The sequence below is a fragment of the Pecten maximus genome, chromosome 3 (assembly GCF_902652985.1).
Source record: "Pecten maximus chromosome 3, xPecMax1.1, whole genome shotgun sequence".
NCBI classification, from domain to species: Eukaryota; Metazoa; Mollusca; class Bivalvia; order Pectinida; family Pectinidae; genus Pecten; species Pecten maximus.
The window spans coordinates 42,515,887-42,541,822 of NC_047017.1; the positions used below are offsets into that span (position 1 = coordinate 42,515,887).

At 38.3% G+C, this 25,936-nt stretch overlaps 1 protein-coding gene across 1 annotated transcript; it reads right to left on the minus strand.

Annotated features, from left to right (window-relative positions):
* Positions 1 to 2,698: 2,698 nt before the first annotated feature.
* On the minus strand, positions 2,699 to 17,101 carry LOC117324250. The gene is made up of 3 exons (XM_033880020.1): positions 15,963 to 17,101; positions 9,462 to 9,569; positions 2,699 to 9,240 (listed from the first exon to the last, which is right to left on the minus strand). The coding sequence occupies exons 1-3, from the start codon at positions 16,212 to 16,214 to the stop codon at positions 8,977 to 8,979; spliced, it is 624 nt and encodes a 207-aa protein (XP_033735911.1). The 5' UTR covers positions 16,215 to 17,101; the 3' UTR covers positions 2,699 to 8,976.
* Between the last annotated feature and the right edge of the window lie 8,835 nt (positions 17,102 to 25,936).

A 25,936-nucleotide genomic window follows, 5' to 3' on the forward strand; every position in this document is an offset into this window, starting at 1 on the left:
TTATTATACCAAAGCCCAACTTCCGCAAACGCAAATATAAATAACAAGTGACTCTTTTTAGATTTTTGTATATTTGTCATGAGATTTAACCATGTTATGATGTAGTCACCTGTCAATATAAAAGCCTACTTTTCCGTTACATTAAAATCTGCATATGAATCATGTCAAGGGGTCCATTTTATTTGTTTGCAAGTTTTACGATGTCTACATCTGAATACACGTCTGCCTAGAACGTACAGACAATTTACTCATTTAAAGGGTCATTGCGTACAACATGTCCACTTTTATAGATAAAGAATTATTTATGACGCATCTGATGGTAATATACAGTATATGAATGTGAACTTCACCTACGTAAACTCGCCATATGATACCGAGCTTTGTGTTTTCACATCACTAAACACTAGACTAAACAAAGGCTTTCACATCTGTACCCAATACACCAAGTACTTTGGTTAGTAGTCTGTCAATAGTATTATCATATCTATACAGGCTCATTAACATTATTGATTTGTTGTCGATATACATCACCCGCTGATAGAGTCAGTGAAGCGTGAAAATAGACAAATAGAGTGCTAAATTTTCCTCTATAACTGTGATATCCTTATATAACTGTTGTGTGTGAACCCCTTATAAGTTTCCTTTATATCCAGTGTGTGTGAACCCTTAAAGCTTCCCGCTGTACCTAGTGTGTGTGAACCCATTCAAACTTTCCCTATAATTGTATAAGTAATATCCTTACATATTTAGGGTGAACCCCTTAGACTGGAAAACCATCAAAACTAAAAGTTCACCGTATGCCCGCAACACAAATCATTCAACAGGATTTTAATTTGATAAAAATAAATCAAATATTTAGTTATAAATATTGAGAAACGTTAACCATGAAGGCCGATATTTAAAAAAGGATATTTTGTTACGTTGTATATCGGGAGTATAAAAAAGTTCATTCTATCATATTTGCTTTGTTTGTAGTCAGTAATACTCACGATTCAGTAATATACCAAGGGTTTAGATAAAAGTAAAAATGGATATTTTTCACAAATTCTACAAAATGACTATAATATCAATAGGTATCAATAAAGTGATTCAAAACTATTCCAAGCTACATTTCTATGAGAAGTTTAATACTTTATACATGTACAAATGTATTTGAGAGTGCTGGCCGCCATGGAAATACATCCATACAGTACTAAGAATAGAACATTAACATTGCGTAATGATAACAAAATTTGTTATCAAATATCTGAAGACCAATGGAAAATAAACGGTATCGTATTTATTTATTGACGCTATGGTATATTATTTCCTTTGTGTGTTGACGCTATGGTATATCATGTCTTTTGTGTGTTGACGCTATGGTATATCATCTCTTTTGTGTGTTGACGCTATGGTATATCATATCTTCTGTGTGTTGACGCTATGGTATATTATTTCCTTTGTGTGTTGACGCTATGGTATATCATCTCTTTTGTGTGTTGACGCTATGGTATATCATCTCTTTGTGTGTTGACGCTATGGTATATTATTTCCTTGTGTTGACGCTATGGTATATCATATCTTCTGTGTGTTGACGCTATGGTATATATTCTTTGTGTTTGACGTATGGATTCATCTCTTTTTTTGTTTTGGCGCTATGGGATATCTCTTTTGGTGTTGACGCTATGGAAAATCATTCTTCTTGTGTTTTACGCTTTTTATACATATCTTCGTGTTTGACCTTGGTTAAACATATCTTCTGGTGTTGACGCTAGGGATATTTATTCCTTTGTGTGTTTTAGCTTGTTAAACAGTCTTTTGTGTGTTGACGCTATTGGGATATCATTTTTTGTTTTGGCCTTGGTATTCATGTCTTTTTGTTTGACGCTAGGATTCATTCTTTGTGTGTTGACGCTATGGTATATCATTCTTTTGTTTAAACCCATTGTTACTATCTTTTTGGTTTTTGACGCTAAAGGTTACATTCCCTTTTGTGGTTTAAAGCTATGGTATATCATTCTTTTTTGTATTGACGCTTGGGATACATTCTTTTGTGTTTGACGCTTTTGTTAATTCTTTTTTTTTGGGCCTATGGTATATCATCTCTTTTGTGTGTTGACGCTATGGTATATTATCTCTTGTGTGTTGACGCTATGGTATATCATAGCCTTGTGTTGACGCTATGGTATATCATCTCTTTTGTGTATTGACGCTATGGTATATTATCTCTTTTGTGTGTTGACGCTATGGTATATCATCTCTTTTGTGTGTTGACGCTATGGTATATCATCTCTTTTGTGTGTTGACGCTATGGTATATCATCTCTTTTGTGTTTTGACACTATGGTATATCATCTCTTTGTGTGTTGACGCTATGGTATATCATCTCTTTTGTGTGTTGCCGCTATGGTATATCATATCTTTTGTGTGTTGACGCTATGGTATATTATTTCCTTTGTGTACTGACGCTATGGTATATCATCTCTTTTGTGTGTTGACGCTATGGTATATTATTTCCTATTGTAATAACACTACTTTATATAATTTCCTTGGTTGTTCACTCTGTTTATATTTTGAACTTCCATGTTGACCAGGAGTTTTCTCTTGGTAATTGACACGGGTAAACTCGACGCTGTGGTATATTCGAATGCAATGGTACGAAGTCAAAAAAACACAACGGAATATGGTGAAATATATATAATGATGACATAAAAATTAAGTATTTTCAGTAAAGTTTATTTCCGTAAAACAGAATGTCTCCTTTGACAGCATGCTTATTACATAACAACCTGCTTCTCAATACAATAAATCGTTGGTCATTTGAACGTAGACATTTAAGAAGTCTGCTTATTACATTCAAAATCCCCCCTTGTCTATCAGGAATGATTCTTATTAAATTTTTGATTATAGCAATATAAAACAAGTGTTTTATCTCTGTTCATTTAGAACAGAGAAAATTCATAAAAAAACGAAAATAGAAAAATAAAAACTGTAACCAGCTGTACAATTTAAATGATAATTCTTTTATCACTCTAACTTAAACACCCGTGTGTATTCACCTAGAAATCGTTCACATGTACAACAAAACCTAATACTACTAATTTCGAATGTGACACGGTAAATACCTACGTTCGAATCAGCAACATGTGGAAGTTGTACAAGATTCTTACAAAACTACTACAGGGGAACGGGACGACAAAAACTCACGTAAGCTGTGTGTACAGGCCATGTATATATCAGCCGGTCTGGCTTTGTCTGAACACCATCACACTGACACCGATTATTGTATAAACACCGAGAGGAAAACACATATTATATTGTCATACTGATGTTAGTTTGGGCCATCATGTGAACTATGTCAAACAGGACACTTACAATTTGCGAAAAATTGATTAGTTATATCGCGAGTAATACTTTCAATTTAGAATAAAGTATATATAATTGTACAACACTGTAAACCTAAATTATCGGAGATGGTTGTTATCTTTTGCAGAATTCTCCGATAGAAATTTTGATACTTAAATATTGGCGTAGGTCCGTTTTCCAAAAGTACCATCAGTAAGACAAACAATATGTTCAGAGAAAATACATATCCCTCATTAGTAGACAGGAAGAAAGGCTACATGAAATCATCTATATCTATACATTATCATATTTCTCTTAAAAATAATACAATAATTTATGAAATAGAAATAAAAGATAAAATATCTAATAAAGTCAACATTGGCCATTCAGATATTGTTTAAGGTACACTTAAAAGTCGGGTATGGGTGATGTGGTTATGGACAAGATGGTGACACCAAATTAACGCTGCCGAGATCTACCTACACCGCAAGGTTACCTGTTAGACCCAATTGTTTACAGATATAGAACATAGAAAACAAAGCTTTATCAGTGTGCTGAAAAAGACAAAGAGGAAAATAGACAAATTTTATATAAACGCTCTGACGTATCAAACAAGAAATATCGTATACAAATTCTTATACAGGAAAAACGAGTATGAGATTTCTGACTAAAACAGGAAAACGAGTATCAGATTTCTGACTAAAACAGGAAAACGAGTATCAGATTTCTGACTAAAACAGGAACATAATTTATATTAGCATTATGATAAGGTCAGGAAATATGTTATATAAAATTACTGGTAAAACATAGGAAATAAGGATTTATTACGAGCAGTCTTCTAAAAAGCAATTACATTCAATTAGATGTTAAAGTAAACAATTGGTGACCTGCCTTGTGGATAGATCTGAGCGAGCGACCAGTCTACACTCGACCTGGTGATGAATGATCCAAAATGGTGGATATGTTGTGTCTGGACGTTTTTAATTATCGGGACGATTATTGCATTTCAACATCAGTGGTGACAAGTGAAATTCGTTGGACAATGCCTCGTATCCAGGCGTACACATCATGTATGTTATTAGCCAAGAGGGGGGCGATCAACTAACGTTCACATCGAATTTACGTGTTTACTCAACATTTCTAGTCAATGTTAGGAACGGGATTTTTAACGTTACCCTTAAAATCACACAAATAAATAACTACCTCTGAATTTGACACTCATTTGGTAAGTTTTCCGTATATATTAGAGTGTTGGTGGTAAAACCAGTTTCCATAGCTGAACATGGTGACACGATACATTGGCATGAAGAAAAAACACAATTTGAGATGGACTTTTTGTATATATCTGAATCCAGTTATAAATATTCATAACTGATTTGCATATTCATGTTTATACTGGATGGAACTATTCATATTTATAAGGCATCGCATTGCAATAAATATTGTGTAAGTGTATATAAAAGCACTTCTGGAATAAATATTCATCACTCTTTCCCTAATAATATTAAGTGATATATATTATTCAAATCTTGGAGATTCACGAGATGATGGAATGACGTCACAAGAGGGATGTTGATGATAATTGATGTATTTCTCTCTCTTTTATGAAGTGTTTGTTATGAACCCCGTTGTACGAACGTTGAAAATAACACCTTATTTGGACATTGAGAATTCCGGACTTGTAAATCTCTCAAGTCCAGCAGAATCCAAATGACGCTAATAATTAATACAATTCTAGAATTTTTTGGTGTCCGTTTGAAATATGCTTTAAAAACAATTTTTACAACAACCTTTGTCATCTTAATTAAATTATATTTTTGTCCGATTCCAAATACATTGTAGTTTTAACGATGATCTCGATGATTCAATACTAATAACTAATAACCGACTCCAGATCTAGCAATGACATTACCAACATGGTGGTGATTTTTAAGAGATATCTTGACGCCTGATCTGATGGTATGTTTCAATGTTCGTACCATATACAGGGATGAGTGGACTGGGAAGGGACACAGACTAAGACGTGTTGGAACTGCATTTGATGCCGTGAAAAGGATGTTTGAACGAGACAGACAAGGATGTGAAATTTAGAAAATATAAGAGATGAAATCTTAAAAAAAACACTCGCACATATTAAAATATCCAGGGATATTATATATATAAAGATATATGATGGAAGTGACTTTATGTACATAGCCTATCTAAACACATTCACAACAACACAGACAGCTACTGACAAATCATGGGCGATTACAATGGAGCATTGTTATTACCAATACTCATTCAACAATTGGCAGAAGTTCGTGCGCAATGGGAATATGTAAAATGATGTTTGTAAGTACAGTGTCTTGGGCATTATAACCAACGTTCCATTTTAGTATGTCGCATAACTTAAATATAGTAATGACTAACAGCGTGTTCTCCGCCTAGAACCACGCCCACATCTCTTTTTGCATCCAGACATAGCGGGCCAGCTGCGCCATATTGTTTACTCTGGTGATAAATTATGTATGTTGGTTGAATTATCATCTATCTCCGTTGATGAAAAGTATTAATTACGAAGATAAATCGCATTAAAAAGAATTCGTGAGCTCGATTTCAGCAACACGTGGACAAAACTTACTAGTAACTACCACACTTGTACATTATAAACGCGATTTAAAATTATCATTTCTATAATTTGTCCCAATATCAAGATGTCCTACTCCCTCCAATCCGTACCTACGGAATGGTATTAGTCTACTGTCTGGAGATATAGCAGGCTTCTGTTTCAAACAGATCTTACAACAATCTTCTCGTGTGAATAATGAGGAAACAACAGTCAACTTTGTCGTAGGAAATAGGCGAAACAGAATCTATAAATCCTGACGGACCCTCGGGAGTGTCACATCGTAGTGGAATAATATAATACAATACGCACAATGATTTTCATTACAGCAAACACAAACAAGTTTCACAACATGTAGGGCCAACAAACATATAAACACATATATTCCTAGAAGTACAATTATGGACATACAATGATAGAATTCGTGAGAAACAAACAGCCATCTTAACATTTGAGATCAACATGATTTTGTTCATGAAAAATGACAAAAATCAATAGAATGTTTAACAAAAGAAACAAATATATCTCCAGATAGATCATTTAAATTGTGGACAACAAATGTTATAATTCACAAACTATAATTGTAATCAGGGGAACAGCTGTACGTATGTACATAACAAATACACACACAATTAGACAATGGAACTAATAGGATTCCGACCTTCGCCGATAGCATCCGACATTACCCGGTATTAACCGTCTACAACCGACGATACCCGATGCTTGCCGACACAATCCGATACATTAACAGGTCGTATTCGGGTCCGTGTTGAAACTTTCACGTGAGAGCTGCAGTAGCACCGATAAAAACAAACTGGGAGAAGACGACTATGATGTGGACTTTTGAAAAAATACGATCAATCGTAAACCTCTGAAAGTCGTTGCAAAATAACGTGGGAAGGAGGGGGTGATAAACAAATCAAGCGCGGCCGTCGACATACGTACAATAGTGAATGGAAACAAGTCAATGAATGAACATATCTGACGAGTACCAATGTGGTAAACAGATGCGTTCCGACTAAACGCCAAATCAGTAAATACCATTCAAAATAACCGAGGTAGCTAATCAGGAAATCGCTCACGAAAACCGGAACTGACCTTATATCAGTACAACTAGGAATACAACATAAACCGGAAGTAGTTACCACAATTCCATAGTGATCAAGTGGTCAGGAATGGCAATGTTTCTGGTAACTTGTATTTTTATAATAATATTATGTCCAATCGTTACAAATCGACGTTCTTGTAGAAAACAAGAATGTGCGAACTACGTCGCGATCTCGACTCTGAAGAAGAAAATTATCGGCACAAAGATGTCAATACTAACTCCCATTTGAAGGCGACAATTATCGGTTTGTTAGACATTTGGATCGCCGTCACTAGGGAATGCCATTACCACAACGATCGGGAAGGACTAGCCGGTTTACCCGTGATTTTCGTGTCTGCTGTACAGTCACCAAATGGGAAGTTTAAAGCATTGTCACCTGATGGTGCCACGTCATAACGTGGCAGTAATTCTTCCGGGGCAGAACTACTTCCGGTACATACGCCCTTCCTTAACTCACTAGTACAGTACACAATAGGTAGGATTCTACAAAACATTATCTACAAAAGTATGAGCATTTGTGAAGTGTGGACTACAAGCTATCTCACCAACCTTTCTTGGTCAGTTACAATGTAACCAATATCACAATGTCCACTAGAATTCTCAGGTTCACATATCTGGTCACTGAGCCGTTACGACACGCATTATCGTCGTACCATAATAAACTCATGCTCTGGTTTCACTGCTCGTTAAGTGTATCATAATGGAGTGCTATGTTTTGTAGTTGTTACACAAATTATCATCAGAACATGAATGAAATACACTTCCAATTAACATTGATATATTTTGTTAGGATTTGTTCCTCTGTAACACACAAATGTACATTACAATATTGCGTTTCTCACTTTCCATTCACGGAAAAAAAAACCTTCTCTGATTTTTTTCTTTCTAACTTTGCATTTTATCCAATAGAAAAAAAAATCCATAAAGACACTGAGAGTTATTGATGGGGACGATAAGACTGTGTCTAATTACAATGTCATTAGAGTCAATCTCCAATTAGATAATTCAATCAGGAGGGGCAACCAAACTGCGGGAAACCTTGTTATGGGATTCAGGAGACACCCCGCATCACCGGCATTAGCCTCCAATCCGTAATTACATCACAACAAACGAGCGCTGTTTGAATTGCCAATATTTTATCTTCAATTGTTATCTTTGAAGAAAAAAGACAAAGCAATTTCAAACTGAAACAAACAGGTTAAAGTAATCAGAAAGTAATCCCGAGAAGTCCTTTCTCGATAATTCTAGCTGGAGTCAACGCCCTGTAATTTTAAGGAGGGATAACGTTTGTCAGTGATTGCAGTATTAGAATAATGGAGAATGGTTAATATATATCACTGTTTGTTGTAGCCTGGTTTGTCACAGTACCGACATTCCTACACCATCTCAACACTACACGTACACATCACTGGACCAGCGGGAACATGTTACGAGTATACAGTGGTCTCATAAGAACTTACTCATTACATTAATACAGATTCCTTAAAATACAAATACAATTGTGCGATTTTCTTTTAAAAAATGAACGAAAAAGTCGTCAATATTAAAAAGTGTTATGTGGAAAACCCACCAAGATTATACTCATTTATGTAAAGGTTATGACATTCCAAAAATATCGTATGAGATCATTGCAGGTGTCTTTTCGTCCCTGGATATTACCTGTGTTCAGATTATCCATGTATGGAATACACGTGTTGTCATCTTCAGAATGAACGTCAATGAATATAAATGAAAATGAAAACGAGAGTTGGCGAGAGTTGTTGAACTGACATTGTCGGAAATAGTGTCCATTTGAAGATTTATATATTACGTAGATAGTCAAAACCTCTCATCCAATAGTAGTCACAAGGAAAGGACTTTGCGACATTTTACGTTTTCGACAATGCTTACTGATGACTTGATGAAGAAATTTAATGATATGCGAGTCGTTCACGGATTTACGGTAAGTCCATGTTGAAGTTTTGGGGAGGTAACGCGTGTGTCGCGATCGGACAAATCCGGTAATCATCCATGGGAGACAGGTCCTGTTCCGAGATAGGTGTATGTCGATCCGACACGGGAGAAAGCCTCTCCGAGACGGGAGTGAGTCGACACCTGGATTCGTGCTCCGACAACAAGTTCTGGAGATGAAACTTCTGCTTTAGTAAGGTTTGGATGTCATCTTGGAGATCCTTGTTCTTACATTCCAAGACGTCCGACTCCTGACAAAGACAGACAGTATAAGTTACTTTAGTTTACTAAGGTACAAAAACAGAAGACACCACAACCCTGGTGGTTAACTTAAGTTACACTACTACTGCATTCCAAGTAAACATATCATCGTAAATATCCGACCATTATCGTATATCTCGAGAGATCAGTATTTATGGTAACCCTTTAACATGATATCATCTAATTCTATTAAGGGAGATAACCAGGGTACCTGTTGCAGTATCTTTGTAGTTTTATGTTTCTTCATCCGGAACTTCCTCGCCGCCCTTCTGTTCTGTTCTCGCCTTTTTTCCAGCTTCATCATCTCATCTGGTTTCAACTGTAAACAGGAAAAAACCCACTTAATCCCGTATTATACCAGTTAGTCCTACACACGTACCTGTAGTAAGTATCTAACAAATGATTGGCTTAATTATCTAACACGTTGATTGACGTAATTATCTAACTCGTTTGATTGATGTTTTTTCTGTTAGTGTAAGTGTTGTAAATAAAGGACAGAAGGTATTTAGACGGGGTATGAAAGTTTAGAACTCGATGTGAACTGGCATTTCTGGTGTCATTCAACTCTCGAGCACAAAATAATCATTACCTCTGTTGAATAACAATCAGTTTATACCACACGTGTAATAAACTTTTAATGCATTTTGATTGAGTGATACTGTGACATTCGACCGATGCTATTTTTTCAATCACGTGGTTCAATAAGTTTTAATTGGCTAATGCTTGAAAACCGGTTCACGAGGTCCCGGAAATGATAACGCACAAGAAGTAGTTCGTGGTTTTTTAGTTTTATTTTTTTTTAATATAAAGATTTCTATCGGTTTATTACTTTAAAAAATAAAAAACCGATAAATTTGCTTATTATTTGTTATGATTTGTAATATTTCATACAATGTACTTCCACTCATTTCCGAAATTGTCAGTTTTGCATGTTAATTAGCGGTATTTTACTTAAGGTCAGATCCTTACACTAAAACCGATCTTGTGGAAACTCATGTTTTTTTTAAGTTTTGAAAAATAACTTACTTGAGTGAAAGAAATACCATATACAACGACCACCCGTTGTGTAACCTCTATGTATCTGATTGGAGATGGGAAATCGGGTACACTTACATTTACACAACTGTTAATTATGTGATGCTACGAGAGGGTATCAGAAGTCACCTCTATAAATATCTCGTGGTGAAGCCAGACCACTTTCCACAACAGTAATGTGATGTTACGAGAGGGTGTCAGAAGTCACCTCTGTATCTCTATTCACCTATGAATCTAGTGGTGGTGTTACGGGTGGATGGAACAAGTCCCCTTTGAATCTCGCGGTGTGGAGCTAGACCACTTAAAACATTGGTTATGTGATGTTATGGGGGGTTGGAACAAGTCACCGTGGAGGTACTTCAGCTAGCTAAAGACCTCTGACTATTTTCTGGTTCTGACGCTAACCGACATTTAACAGCCGAACACTATTTAACACCGCGCAAGTTCCGCCCTGATTTCAGTTCAGGGCGGAAAGAAGGGGACAATAATATCAGTATATGTATAAGTCTAAATTCGGTGACAATGGTGTGTACTTACAGTTTATGTATTATATATCCCATTTAAACAGTTTAATCACTAATTCACACCAAATCAATGATACCTTCACACAAAACGCTTTGCTGCACCATTCCATCGCTTCACGTAACCTAATGCAAACATGGTGGCATTGGTTGTGAAAAATACGGTATATCTATACCAAGCGGAACAAATATAAAGTGTAAAGCAGATAGCTTTTCGTTTGTTTTTGCTTTATATTCCATTTTTGTATCCGGGGCGCCATTTTCAATCCCGAGTTGTTACCGGAATGAAACCTGGAAATGTAAATAATCGTGATTGTGCGTCATTGAGTGTTAAACATTTAAACGTAAATTAGCTGTTTGACATGATCAAAATCCTGACTGCGCAGTGTAAATCTGCCGTAGGAACCGTGTAGGCAGACCACTTTACACAACTGTTATGTGATGTTACGGTCGGGTGGAACAAGTCACCTCTGCATCTCGACCTACCACTCACACAAACCACCCAAACATGATTGTGTTTGGAATTTCCGTCACTGCCAGGTCCTCGTCACCGACAGCAGGCATATATATTATTTACACTTTTTCCGGGTACAAGTGTCGACTGTTATTAATTTGTTGTGAATCTTTTACAAAACAATCACCTTTCTATCAATATGATTGTTATCTTCTGTTCACAGTTAATTAAATATGATCACTTCGGTTCTAGAACGTCCCTGGAGACGTCTATTTCTCAGTTTAAATATGCTGCAGTGTAAATAATTACAAAAAGCATTGGACAGACGTTATTATAGTCTATTTCATCTCGGTCAAAGTGAGTGGGCAGGGACGGCGACCTAGGATTCGGATTCGATGGGATATTTATGCATGCACGCATTAAAAACATAATAAACTTTTGTAGACGACACCAATGCTGACAATAACACAATAAACTTTGTAGACGACACCAATGCTGACAATAAGATAATAAACTTTTGTAGACGACACCAATGCTGACAATAACATAATAAACTTTTGTAGACGACACCAATGCTGACAATAAGATAATAAACTTTGTAGACGACACCAATGCTGACAATAACACAATAAACTTTTGTAGACGACACAAATGCTGACAATAACACAATAAACTTTTGTAGACGACATAAATGCTGACAATAAGATAATAAACTTGTGTAGACGACACCAATGCTGACAATAAGATAATAAACTTTTGTAGACGACACCAATGCTGACAATAAGATAATAAACTTTTGTAGACGACACCAATGCTGACAATAAGATAATAAACTTTTGTAGACGACACCAATACTGACAATAAGATAATAAACTTGTGTAGACGACACCAATGCTGACAATAACATAATAAACTTTTGTAGACGACACCAATGCTGACAATAAGATAACACATCACAGACTCTTCAGAATTGTTGTATATGTACATTTGTTTTCGTAAAATTGCAAAATTCATTTTTGTAGATGAGAGGTGGGATGGTGGAGTGGTAGGGTTGGTGATTCTGATACTACGGAGGCGCAATATATTATACGGGCATGCCCCTCACATCCATCCTTATGAACTCGATAAAGACGGTTAATATCATAATAAAATTACGAATTCACGAGTCGCCGTGAAACACTATTTAGTACAAGTTAGGGTGGACAAGAACACATTCGAAATATGTTCAATGTAACTTAATTATTACTTGAGAGTCTGATTTTCGTGAACATTCCCTTTGTTGTGATGGTTAACTGTTGTTGGAAACAGACTGTGACAGTGAATTATACATGATTTCTATGCGCTATAGATATTTGTTCTTGGTTCGGAAGTGAAATAATAGAACAATCATGTATTCAAATGAATGTAATGACGCAAGAAAATCATTTTAGTTTAGTGCAATATTAAATGAACTTTTTATAGTGAAAATCACGTGTTGATCAGAATTCAAGTATAAAATTCACAAGTTAGTATAAATAGTGTTTTTCTAAAGCTAATAAAAAAGGGAAAATTAGTAGTGTATTACATTTTTTTAACTTAAATGTTATTAGGGTTAATATCAAGCGTATTGCAACTTTTTAAACCCTCGGCTTACATAATCTTAAACGAGTGCATGTATTTCACGATGAAAGATTAAATCGCAAGGCTAAATGCATTATAGTTTTAACGTTTTGTTCAATTTACGAAGAAAAGCACACAATAAGACTTGCAAGACAACACAGGGATTTGTAAACAGCACAGGGATTTGTAAAATAACACAGATATTTGTAAACATCATAAGTGTTTGTAAAATAACAGGTATTTGTAAAATAACAGGGATTTGTAAAATAACAGGGATTTGTAAAACAACACAGGGATTTGAAGAACATCACAGGGATTTGTAGAACATCACAGGGATTTGTAAAACAACACAGGGATTTGTAGAACATCACAGGGATTTGTAAAACAACACAGAGATTTGTAGAACATCACAGGGATTTGTAAAACAACACAGGGATTCGTAAACATCACAGGGATTTGTAGAACATCACAGAGATTTGTAGAACATCACAGGGATTTGCAGAATATCACAGGGATTTGTAGAACAACACAGGGATTTGTAAAACAACACAGAGATTTGTAAAACAACACAGGGATTTGTAAAACAACACTGGGATTTGTAAAACAGTACCATAAATACAGAGAGGAGCAGTGTGAACAGCCTCAGTGACTAATACATGTATTGGGGATAGTAATAAAACCTGGCTGTGTCGGACACGTGCAGTCTGGGAATACACGTACGGCTACCGAGAATAGAACACACATCGGGTGTTGCCATCTCTTTGTTCTTCAGCCAATACAATACCATGTCAATCTAACCCAGCGAACGAGCAGGTATATGTTCGGCCAGCCTCACTGCCAAATCAAATCTACACGCAAAGCATATCACATCGCCCAAAACACACAATGAAATACTTTAAACTTAACTTGTATTGCTATTTCCAATGCATAAGGAAATAAATAAGCAATCTACAGCCCGGTGGGCGGAAGGACAACTAGCCAGCGAACGCTAATCTCCGGCTATCGTATTAGCACCGACGCCGACTCCTTGAAAGATGACTCAAAAACACTCGGTGGCCATGATCACGGACAGGACAGACTGATTTAAATGTCTGTCTACCTTCGAGGTCAGACAAATGGACGGAAGGTATGCAGACAAACGTCTAGACGTTCAGACAAAGTGGAACTTTAACAAAAATAGTTGCTTGGAAAGTCACGAATCCGGGCCGTAAAACACCGACCAGACACATCGATCCGTATCACTTACACGCTTCCAATATATAAACGAGAATGGTGTTTATTTGTCGACTACCTAATCCTTACAAGCAACCGGAAGACAAAATACGTTGTCACGGAAGTATTAAAAAAAATAGACAGACAAAAACAGAGACAAACGAAATAAAAGATATTGCTTAAATAAAGTGAGAGTTTGGCATAAAACACAAGAAAGGGCCAGTGAAACAATAATCGTCTTCATCAGTGGAGTATCGATTGTGACGCGAGCACCATTAGAACGTACAGACAGTCAGTACAACCCGACACCGAACCGGAGCAGCCGACTCTCGCTCTGTACCAGACTTTTTATCCCACAAATTAAATTAATATTACGGAATATACGGTAGCCTAAAATTGCATATCCCCTTGGGCTCTAAAGGAGACGGAACAGTTCTGGTCGGCCAACACGTGAGGGACAGCGCGTGCCGATATTCTGTCGCTTGTCCTCGTCGATTCTTATCACTAGTAACTGCGTTGTTCTAACAGACTAAATGTTCGTGTCTTTGTTTTAAAGCAGCTTTATACAATCACACTGAATCGAGATAATTCTAGAATAAATTACTACATCTTGTATATTTGATACTGGATATCATCATCATCATCATCATCATCATCATCATCATCATTCGATTAACGTAACGAATTCAAAGCAAAAACTTTACAAACGAATTTGAACTCTAATTGTCAAATAAATCAAAAGACAAGAATTCCTTTGATATGTAAGCTACATGTTTTAATTAATTTACAAATAACAGTAATACATCGTAGTATTCTACTATAGACATTAATTAACAACAGTTATAATGTACGGTAAAACATCGCAATTTTCTACTCGTGACCTTAATAAGTGTTGATATACGGTCAGAAATCGTCTAAACGTCCAAAGGTGATACTATACATTGAAAAACAATGTATAATATTATTTTATTTTCAAAATGATTTTCATTGCGAAACAAATGTATGTTTAAAATGTACGAGCACATAATTTAATGTGCAAGATGAATTTAATGTTTTTATATAATATCAAATTATACTGACAAGAAAAAACCTTAAAATGTTGATCTAGGTCTAAGACATAGTTAATCGACTGCTTTCGGGAACAGAACTGGACAGTTTGTTGTAGATAACTCGACTGGATTTAACGTTTCCACAGTGTCAATGAAACCTATTAAAAGTCTATTAACGCACCCTTACTTGTGTAAATATAACTACAACAGGTGTAAATACAGATAAATAGCATGTTTTAATGCAAAAACGTGTAGTAATTATCAGTTAATGTAACAAATTTAAAAAAAAAAAAAAAAAAAAAGGATATTGTATAATTGATTTTTTTTCGAATCTTACAAGATTATTACTAAGAAAGTATGTGTGTAATAATGTATGTTCGCATTTGTATACTTATTGAGAAAATATTTAAAACTATTTAGTGCAGCAGAACACGACAAATCTGCAAAAACATGTGCGCGTGGCCAGTGTCCTTCAATATTTGTTTACATAACATTGTTTCAGGTCATGCTAACGTTTAAACAGCTGTTACTGCCCAGAAATGTACAGGTATGCATACCTGGATTCTCATGTATAAGTTACACCGTAATTCAAAATACCTTTACTAGTATCACGTGTCCGTAATGTAAAAGTTCTAATACGATATGCCAACAGAATAGTTACATGAAACGGTGATATTAAAACATAGCTTCGACTTTGTTTATTATATACAAATGTATAACTATCAATCGTTCAAATAACAAAAATATAAATAAATACGATAAAAACATGTTAAAAGTGCACAAGGAAAATTATGGTTAGTAAGAAAAACACGAATCAATATGATACAAATAATGTAACCGACCTTGTCCTTCCGTGGTTGTATTTTGATGGCCCTTTCTGGGGACAGTTCCTTGCCCTCCTCCAAACAGCGTGTGAGGATCCTACACTTAAGCTCCTCCTTGAGAAGGGGTGTGATCTTGCCCGTCTCCAGGGACTCGAGGGTGGCTGACCGCAGTTTCTCGTCAGTGATCGAGTTCACATTGATTACTTCCAAATCACATGGATCCAGAAAATCATTGCAAGCATCCGTCTGATCCATATTGTCCAAAAACATTGGATGGATTTGGTTTTCCAGAAGACTGTAAAATAATTAATGCATTTTGACAAATGAAGCCCATGCAAGGCTGGGATCTCATTCATAAGATGTAGTCCGACTCCATCGGACCGTCTGTCTGTTTACACTTCACAGCTGATCAAAATATGTGTATTCCGTGGTCACGTGAAATCTCGTTTCAAAGTGACGTAGCTTGATAAAAAAAAATACTATAACTAAGGCACAGAGATATTCGTCTGCAATCGGATCATACACTAGGCATCAGCGCTGCCCCTTCCTAAGGCAGATACACTCGCGGGAACGTCTAAAAATAATACCGTGTGTCATGCAAACTTGTAACGTCATCCGATCCCGCCAGAAATCCCATCGAATGGCCAGTGTAAAGCAATGTTGCGTTTGCACCTATGTTCAATTTTTTGTTCTAATGTCAAAAAATGTTGTTTTTTTTTTTTTTGCATTAATTCCAGATTTTCGCGCTTTAAATATTACTCCGTTCGTTTGTTTCTAATACAATATTTAATATTATTTCCAAAGTATTTTGTCAGGATGAAAACGCATCAAGTCCACTGACACACGTTGCCCGCTGAATGTTTGTAAACACAGAAGTCTGTACTTTAAATATTAACTAGTGGTCATGCTCGAACCTGTGTGCACACTTGTTCTATTTTAGGATCTTACTGCATACAGTTGAAGGGACGTAACTCCGTGTAATGTCTGGGAATTAATCTCGGACTGCTTTCACGAAAAACATGGTCTTGAAATAGCTGCTCGTCTCCACACGACAAATATGATGGCTGTTTATCAGCTTAGTTTAAATACTGAACGTCTAGTCTTCTAGATCAGTCGAAGATGAACCGGCACGTGCGACTCTCTATACATGTACGTGTGTCGACACATAAACATTGGTGAGCTGCACTCGGCGATTACATCGACCCCAATACACATGTTCTCGACTGGCGCGTGGCAGCTTTATACGAACCATGTCACTCTGATCAATAATCCAATAAAATACAGTAGTGATGACTAGGATTATGTGTTCGTAATGTTTATTCGTGTATCAGGTGCAAAGGATTGAAATTCTTCAGATGTGTAAATTCCAGAAATATTTGACATTCCTGTCTGATGACAATAAGTACTCGCGAGACAGTGTCGTAATTAGTACAGTACCTGAATCCATGCACGTGACAGGAAACGAACCAATCAGATTTCACTATTGAAGGGCGTTGTCTGTTTCAACGACATGCTCATTTCACAAATCAATCGATTTGCATACTTGAAGAATTCGTAAGCGAAATGTTATGGTAGTAAGTAGGTGTTATTTGAATTATTCACTTCTTAATTCATGAATAAATGAGTGAAAAATACTTTCGACACTAAATTGATACAATAATATTCAGAAGGTACTAGATGAGAACTGGCCAGCTGTACGTTACAGATGATTCATACTTGGGTCTACGCTATCAAAGTCTCCACAAGGTCAACGTGTAGACGCCAGTCCGCTAGATATACACACTTCTACCCTCCCGTCAGATTGAAAACCGAAAATTGGATTTGTCTTAGAAATATATGCAGCATAATTATTTCATGTATAGCACGTTTGATATATAATCGATTTGATAAAAGAATGTTTTTTCTTCCGCTCTAAACGTGATTACGAGGATAATTAGATTGTTTATAATGTTCTATATAGTGTTACAGTCACATACATATTTATTTATGTGCGACAGAGAATATCAAATGCTACATTTACAATATAATGTTTCATTTTCTAAACTGCTTGAATTTATATTAGATATTATTATAAAACTATAAGAACATTATCTGACCGATGGTTTATATTCAGACGGCGTGATTTAGTGTTTGATCGTATGATGGATACTGATAAAAAGATCTCCGTCATATGATTTGAAGCTTTAATGTTTTAGGCTAGCAACTCGACAGTCACAGAGATAAATAAAGCCTGATTCCAATAAATTATGCTAATTAGAATAACGGGGAATTGTTTTCTCATTTGTGTTAGATTTACAGTGATTACCATAACAACTGGTCATGTGACCCTGGATCGGGAGAGTATGTATCGTTGAAGGAAATGAAAGGCAACATGTGATGATATACGGGATTACTGACCGTTCGGTGAGGGTGAAACTGACAACTGTACTCTATAACACGCTATTTACACATCAATAAACTATAACAAACAAATGTATTACAACTAACGGACTTTGCCAAGTCCTCTTCTCATCTTCAAGCATCAGTGATTGGATGAGGGTTTAATGTCACAATTAAATCTTACTGTCCCCGTAAAATACAGCTGACTTTATCCTATCGTTCACAGACATGTTTCGCGCTTTACCTATTCAAGATTTCTGTCCGATTTCACGGTCAACCCCATGGCATGACATATAGCACCTGTTGGCAACAATACAATGACGTCATTTTCACAATTCAAACACGCCTAGAATGTTTTCTATTGATGCAACATTCACTCTTGAGAGTGAGACTAATAGAATCCCCCCCCCCCCCCCTTGGGGGGGGGGGGGGGGGGGGGAGGGGGGCGAGACAGGGGAATCGGGTAAGACTTTTCAAGGTTTCCAGGTTTAATTTGTAACAAGAGGTCACTTATATATAATAACAATGATACATGGCGTACAGTTATACAATTTTACAATATTCTATATATTTGTGATAATTCCTAAGAACATTAAAGAATGGAGGAGCACTGCTTGATACAAAAATCACTTTAGAATTAATTTACTTATTTTTTCTATAAATCTACACATTCTTATATAAACTTTACGACTAAATATAGTGAACATCCTTTGCATTTTTTCTCGACTCGGATAAGTAAAGTTGTATTTTGGAATATATTTCTTCCTCAAACATATCACAGATTCATGTTCACGTTTAAACATGTAATGAAATTCATCACCAATATCTGATATACACAAATTACAAATTTCTTTGTGACGAGGTATACCAAGATCGTCCTGATTTTATTGATAGTTTAATATCAGAGGATCGAAATTTACACATAATGTTTCTATCTTTTCCATTTAGTTGTAACAAATAACAAATACTTTTCTATGCCAAATTCTGTCTTAAATATAGAATATTTTTGTCCTCTTGAAGAATTATCAATATCATGGACCATTTCTGTATAAACTGTTCCATCAATCTACTTTTAACCAGACTCTTTATTTCATCTCTTGAAAAAGAACATATTGATTGGTAAATACAGACATAGTTTAAGCCATATTAAGATAAAATGTTTTTAACGTATGACGGCCATTTAATCGACACGGATCCAGTCTCCTGTAAATTATACATTAATCTATAAATATTACTTGACAGTTTGTTTGAGGTTATCAAGCTATGCCAAAACGTTATCATTCTACATTTGATTTCAATGTCAAGAGGGTATCTTCCTAGTTCGCCATAAATCATAAAATTAGCTGTACACTTTCTTAATTTAAGTATGTTTTTACAAAATTGCAAATGAATTTTTCTATAATGTCTAAATTTTCAAATCCCCATATTTCAGATGAGTACAATAAAACTGGCATGACAAGTGAATCAAATATTTTCAATTGGAGATCTACAGGAAGTGATAATGTTCCCAAGTTTCTTGTAAATAGCAAAAACTGACTTCTGTGCTTGCTCAGCAACTTTTTTCTTTGTTTAAAAAAAACTACCCTTAAAGTTAAAGAATATACCTAGATATGTACACCCTTTAACTTTGTCTAATTCTGTATTACACAATGTGGTTACCAAACACGAGGCATGCCGAGAGAACCTTATACCCCATTGGTTGAGATCGCCTTTGCTCGTTCCCATGGGGGTGAATGATTATTTTTCTCTTACCCTCTTATGTTTCTAAATGATATTGACATTACATCTATGCAAGAAATATTGACATAATCAAATTGTCGACGTGATGTCATCATACCTGTATATGTTGCTCAGGTATTGTTATCTTGACGTCCTACCATTAATGGGGGAAAAAAACCGCATGTAGTTTGTCTCAACACTAGGGTAAGAGAATATAATCTAACATAGGCCTGTTCCGTGGACAGGGGTTTCTCTTACTCTGGACAGGGATATCCGCAGTTTTACCGGAATGAGATTTTCTTATCTCACCCTAGGGAAAAGACAAACTACACGTGCTCTTCTCACGTTCTCAACAATTGCATTTCGTCACGTCAACAATACCATTGCGTCACGACAACAGTACAATGGCAATAATCGCAACAAAATTTAATTATGCCTAGGCAAAAATCGAATATTGCCTAGGCTGAAATATTTTTGCCTAAGCAATTCGAATTTTGCCTAGGCAAAATTATTTAATTATGACATCCTTCTCCCGCCATAGTCAAACACTCGGCAAGCCTCGCGTTTGGCAACTTAAGAATCTTCCCCTCGGGTTGACATTCCCCTGTCTCATCCCAAAGGGGGTGAAAGATTCTATTACTCTTAACCAGAGTATAAGAGTGGGACTGTTCCGTGGACAGGGGTATAGTATAAGAGCGGGACTGTTCCGTGGACAGGGGTATAGTATAAGAGTGGGACTGTTCCGTGGACAGGGGTATCTTAACTCGAGTATAAGAGTGGGACTGTTCCGTGGACAGGGGTATAGTATAAGAGCGGGACTGTTCCGTGGACAGGGGTATAGTATAAGAGCGGGACTGTTCCGTGGACAGGGGTATAGTATAAGAGTGGGACTGTTCCGTGGACAGGGGTATCTTAACTCGAGTATAAGAGTGGGACTGTTCCGTGGACAGGGGTATCTTAACTCGAGTATAAGAGTGGGACTGTTCCGTGGACAGGGGTATCTTAACCAGAGTATAAGAGTGGGACTGTTCCGTGGACAGGAGTATCTTAACTCGAGTATAAGAGTGGGACTGTTCCGTGGACAGGGGTATCTTAACTCGAGTATAAGAGTGGGACTGTTCCGTGGACAGGGGTATCTTAACTCGAGTATAAGAGTGGGACTGTTCCGTGGACAGGGGTATCTTAACTCGAGTATAAGAGTGGGGACTGTTCCGTGGACAGGGGTATCTTAACTCGAGTATAAGAGTGGGACTGTTCCGTGGACAGGGGTATCTTAACCAGAGTATAAGAGTGGGTCTGTTCCGTGGACAGGGGTATCTTAACCAGAGTATAAGAGTGGGACTGTTCCGTGGACAGGGGTATCTTAACTCGAGTATAAGAGTGGGACTGTTCCGTGGACAGGGGTATCTTAACCAGAGTATAAGAGTGGGTCTGTTCCGTGGACAGGGGTATCTTAACCAGAGTATAAGAGTCGGACTGTTCCGTGGACAGGGGTATCTTAACTCGAGTATAAGAGTGGGACTGTTCCGTGGACAGGGGTATCTTAACCAGAGTATAAGAGTGGGACTGTTCCGTGGACAGGAGTATCTTAACCAGAGTATAAGAGTGGACCTGTTCCGTGGACAGGGGTATCTTAACTCGAGTATAAGAGTGGGACTGTTCCGTGGACAGGGGTATCTTAACCAGAGTATAAGAGTGGGACTGTTCCGTGGACAGGGGTATCTTAACTCGAGTATAAGAGTGGGTCTGTTCCGTGGACAGGGGTATCTTAACCAGAGTATAAGAGTGGGTCTGTTCCGTGGACAGGGGTATCTTAACTCGAGTATAAGAGTGGGACTGTTCCGTGGACAGGGGTATCTTAACCAGAGTATAAGAGTGGGACTGTTCCGTGGACAAGGGTATCTTAACCAGAGTATAAGAGTCGGTCTGTTCCGTGGACAGGGGTATCTTAACCAGAGTATAAGAGTGGGACTGTTCCGTGGACAGGGGTATCTTAACTCGAGTATAAGAGTGGGACTGTTCCGTGGACAGGGGTATCTTAACTCGAGTATAAGAGTGGGACTGTTCCGTGGACAGGGGTATCTTAACGTGAGTATAAGAGTGGGACTGTTCCGTGGACAGGGGTATCTTAACCAGAGTATAAGAGTCGGTCTGTTCCGTGGACAGGGGTATCTTAACTCGAGTATAAGAGTGGGACTGTTCCGTGGACAGGGGTATCTTAACTCGAGTATAAGAGTGGGACTGTTCCGTGGACAGGGGTATCTTAACCAGAGTATAAGAGTGGGACTGTTCCGTGGACAGGGGTATCTTAACCAGAGTATAAGAGTGGGACTGTTCCGTGGACAGGGGTATCTTAACTCGAGTATAAGAGTGGGACTGTTCCGTGGACAGGGGTATCTTAACTCGAGTATAAGAGTGGGACTGTTCCGTGGACAGGGGTATCTTAACGTGAGTATAAGAGTGGGACTGTTCCGTGGACAGGGGTATCTTAACCAGAGTATAAGAGTGGGACTGTTCCGTGGACAGGGGTATCTTAACTCGAGTATAAGAGTGGGACTGTTCCGTGGACAGGGGTATCTTAACCAGAGTATAAGAGTGGGACTGTTCCGTGGACAAGGGTATCTTAACCAGAGTATAAGAGTGGGACTGTTCCGTGGACAGGGGTATCTTAACTCGAGTATAAGAGTGGGACTGTTCCGTGGACAGGGGTATCTTAACCAGAGTATAAGAGTGGGACTGTTCCGTGGACAGGGGTATCTTAACTCGAGTATAAGAGTGGGACTGTTCCGTGGACAGGGGTATCTTAACCAGAGTATAAGAGTGGGACTGTTCCGTGGACAGGGGTATCTTAACCAGAGTATAAGAGTGGACCTGTTCCGTGGACAGGGGTATCTTAACCAGAGTATAAGAGTGGGACTGTTCCGTGGACAGGGGTATCTTAACCAGAGTATAAGAGTGGGACTGTTCCGTGGACAGGGGTATCTTAACTCGAGTATAAGAGTGGGACTGTTCCGTGGACAGGAGTATCTTAACCAGAGTATAAGAGTGGGACTGTTCCGTGGACAGGGGTATCTTAACTCGAGTATAAGAGTGGGACTGTTCCGTGGACAAGGGTATCTTAACCAGAGTATAAGAGTGGGACTGTTCCGTGGACAGGGGTATCTTAACTCGAGTATAAGAGTGGGACTGTTCCGTGGACAGGGGTATCTTAACCAGAGTATAAGAGTGGGACTGTTCCGTGGACAGGGGTATCTTAACTCGAGTATAAGAGCGGGACTGTTCCGTGGACAGGGGTATCTTAACGTGAGTATAAGAGTGGGACTGTTCCGTGGACAGGGGTATAGTATAAGAGCGGGACTGTTCCGTGGACAGGGGTATAGTATAAGAGTGGGACTGTTCCGTGGACAGGGGTATAGTATAAGAGTGGGACTATTCCGTGGACAGGGGTATCTTAACTCGAGTATAAGAGTGGGACTGTTCCGTGGACAGGGGTATCTTAACCAGAGTATAAGAGTGGGACTGTTCCGTGGACAGGGGTATCTTAACTCGAGTATGAGAGTGGGACTGTTCCGTGGACAGGGGTATCTTAACTCGAGTATAAGAGTGGGACTGTTCCGTGGACAGGGGTATCTTAACCAGAGTATAAGAGTGGGACTGTTCCGTGGACAGGGGTATCTTAACCAGAGTATAAGAGTGGGACTGTTCCGTGGACAGGGGTATCTTAACTCGAGTATAAGAGTGGGACTGTTCCGTGGACAAGGGTATCTTAACCAGAGTATAAGAGTGGGACTGTTCCGTGGACAGGGGTATCTTAACTCGAGTATAAGAGTGGGACTGTTCCGTGGACAGGGGTATCTTAACCAGAGTATAAGAGTGGGACTGTTCCGTGGACAGGGGTATCTTAACTCGAGTATAAGAGCGGGACTGTTCCGTGGACAGGGGTATCTTAACGTGAGTATAAGAGTGGGACTGTTCCGTGGACAGGGGTATAGTATAAGAGCGGGACTGTTCCGTGGACAGGGGTATAGTATAAGAGTGGGACTGTTCCGTGGACAGGGGTATAGTATAAGAGTGGGACTATTCCGTGGACAGGGGTATCTTAACTCGAGTATAAGAGTGGGACTGTTCCGTGGACAGGGGTATCTTAACCAGAGTATAAGAGTGGGACTGTTCCGTGGACAGGGGTATCTTAACTCGAGTATGAGAGTGGGACTGTTCCGTGGACAGGGGTATCTTAACTCGAGTATAAGAGTGGGACTGTTCCGTGGACAGGGGTATCTTAACCAGAGTATAAGAGTGGGACTGTTCCGTGGACAGGGGTATCTTAACCAGAGTATAAGAGTGGGACTGTTCCGTGGACAGGGGTATCTTAACTCGAGTATAAGAGTGGACCTGTTCCGTGGACAGGGGTATAGTATAAGAGCGGGACTGTTCCGTGGACAGGGGTATAGTATAAGAGTGGGACTGTTCCGTGGACAGGGGTATCTTAACTCGAGTATAAGAGTCGGACTGTTCCGTGGACAGGGGTATCTTAACCAGAGTATAAGAGTGGGACTGTTCCGTGGACAGGGGTATCTTAACCAGAGTATAAGAGTGGGACTGTTCCGTGGACAGGGGTATCTTAACTCGAGTATAAGAGTGGGACTGTTCCGTGGACAGGGGTATCTTAACCAGAGTATAAGAGTGGGACTGTTCCGTGGACAGGGGTATAGTATAAGAGTGGGACTGTTCCGTGGACAGGGGTATCTTAACCAGAGTATAAGAGTGGGACTGTTCCGTGGACAGGGGTATCTTAACCAGAGTATAAGAGTGGGACTGTTCCGTGGACAGGGGTATCTTAACCAGAGTATAAGAGTGGGACTGTTCCGTGGACAGGGGTATCTTAACCAGAGTATAAGAGTGGACCTGTTCCGTGGACAGGGGTATCTTAACCAGAGTATAAGAGTCGGACTGTTCCGTGGACAGGGGTATCTTAACCAGAGTATAAGAGTGGGACTGTTCCGTGGACAGGGGTATCTTAACTCGAGTATAAGAGTGGGACTGTTCCGTGGACAGGGGTATCTTAACCAGAGTATAAGAGTGGGACTGTTCCGTGGACAGGGGTATCTTAACGTGAGTATAAGAGTGGGACTATTCCGTGGACAGGGGTATCTTAACGTGAGTATAAGAGTGGCATTAAGTTGACATACTTGATGTTGTGACATTATGTTGGCATGTTGAATGTTGTGACATCATGTTGACATACTGAATGTTGACATACTGAATGTCGTGACATCATGTTGACATACTGAATGTCGTGACATTATGTTGACAAACTGAATGTCGTGACATAATGTTGACATAATGACTGTCGTGACATCATGTTGACATACTGAATGTCGGGACATCATGTTGACATACTGAAGGTCGGGACATCATGTTGACATACTGAAGGTCGGGACATCATGTTGACATACAGAATGTCGGGACATCATGTTGACAGACTGAATGTCATGACATCATGTTGACATACTGAATGTCGTGACATTATGTTGACATACTGAATGTCGTGACATTATGTTGACATACTGAATGTCGTGATAGCATGTTGACATACTGAATGTTCTGACATAATGTTGACATACTGAATGTCGTGACATCATGTTGACATACTGAATGTCGTGACATCATGTTGACATACTGAATGTCGGGACATCATGTTGACATACTGAATGTCGGGACATCATGTTGACATACTGAATGTCGTGACATCATGTTGACATACTGAATGTCGTGATATCTCAATTTGACATACTGAATGTCGTGACAGCATATTGACATACTGAATGTCGTGACATTATGTTGACATACAGAATGTCGTGACATTATGTTGACATACTGAATGCCGGGACATC

Bases quoted from the DNA above. Each gene is read 5' to 3' on its own strand.
- LOC117324250 (XM_033880020.1), bottom strand. From the start codon at position 16,214: ATGTTTTTGGACAATATGGATCAGACGGATGCTTGCAATGATTTTCTG. The intron at 9,570-15,962 runs GTCGGTTACATT...TCCTGTTTACAG, and splicing joins TACAACCACGGAAGGACAAG to TTGAAACCAGATGAGATGAT. The intron at 9,241-9,461 runs GTACCCTGGTTA...TGTCTTTGTCAG, and splicing joins CTACAAAGATACTGCAACAG to GAGTCGGACGTCTTGGAATG.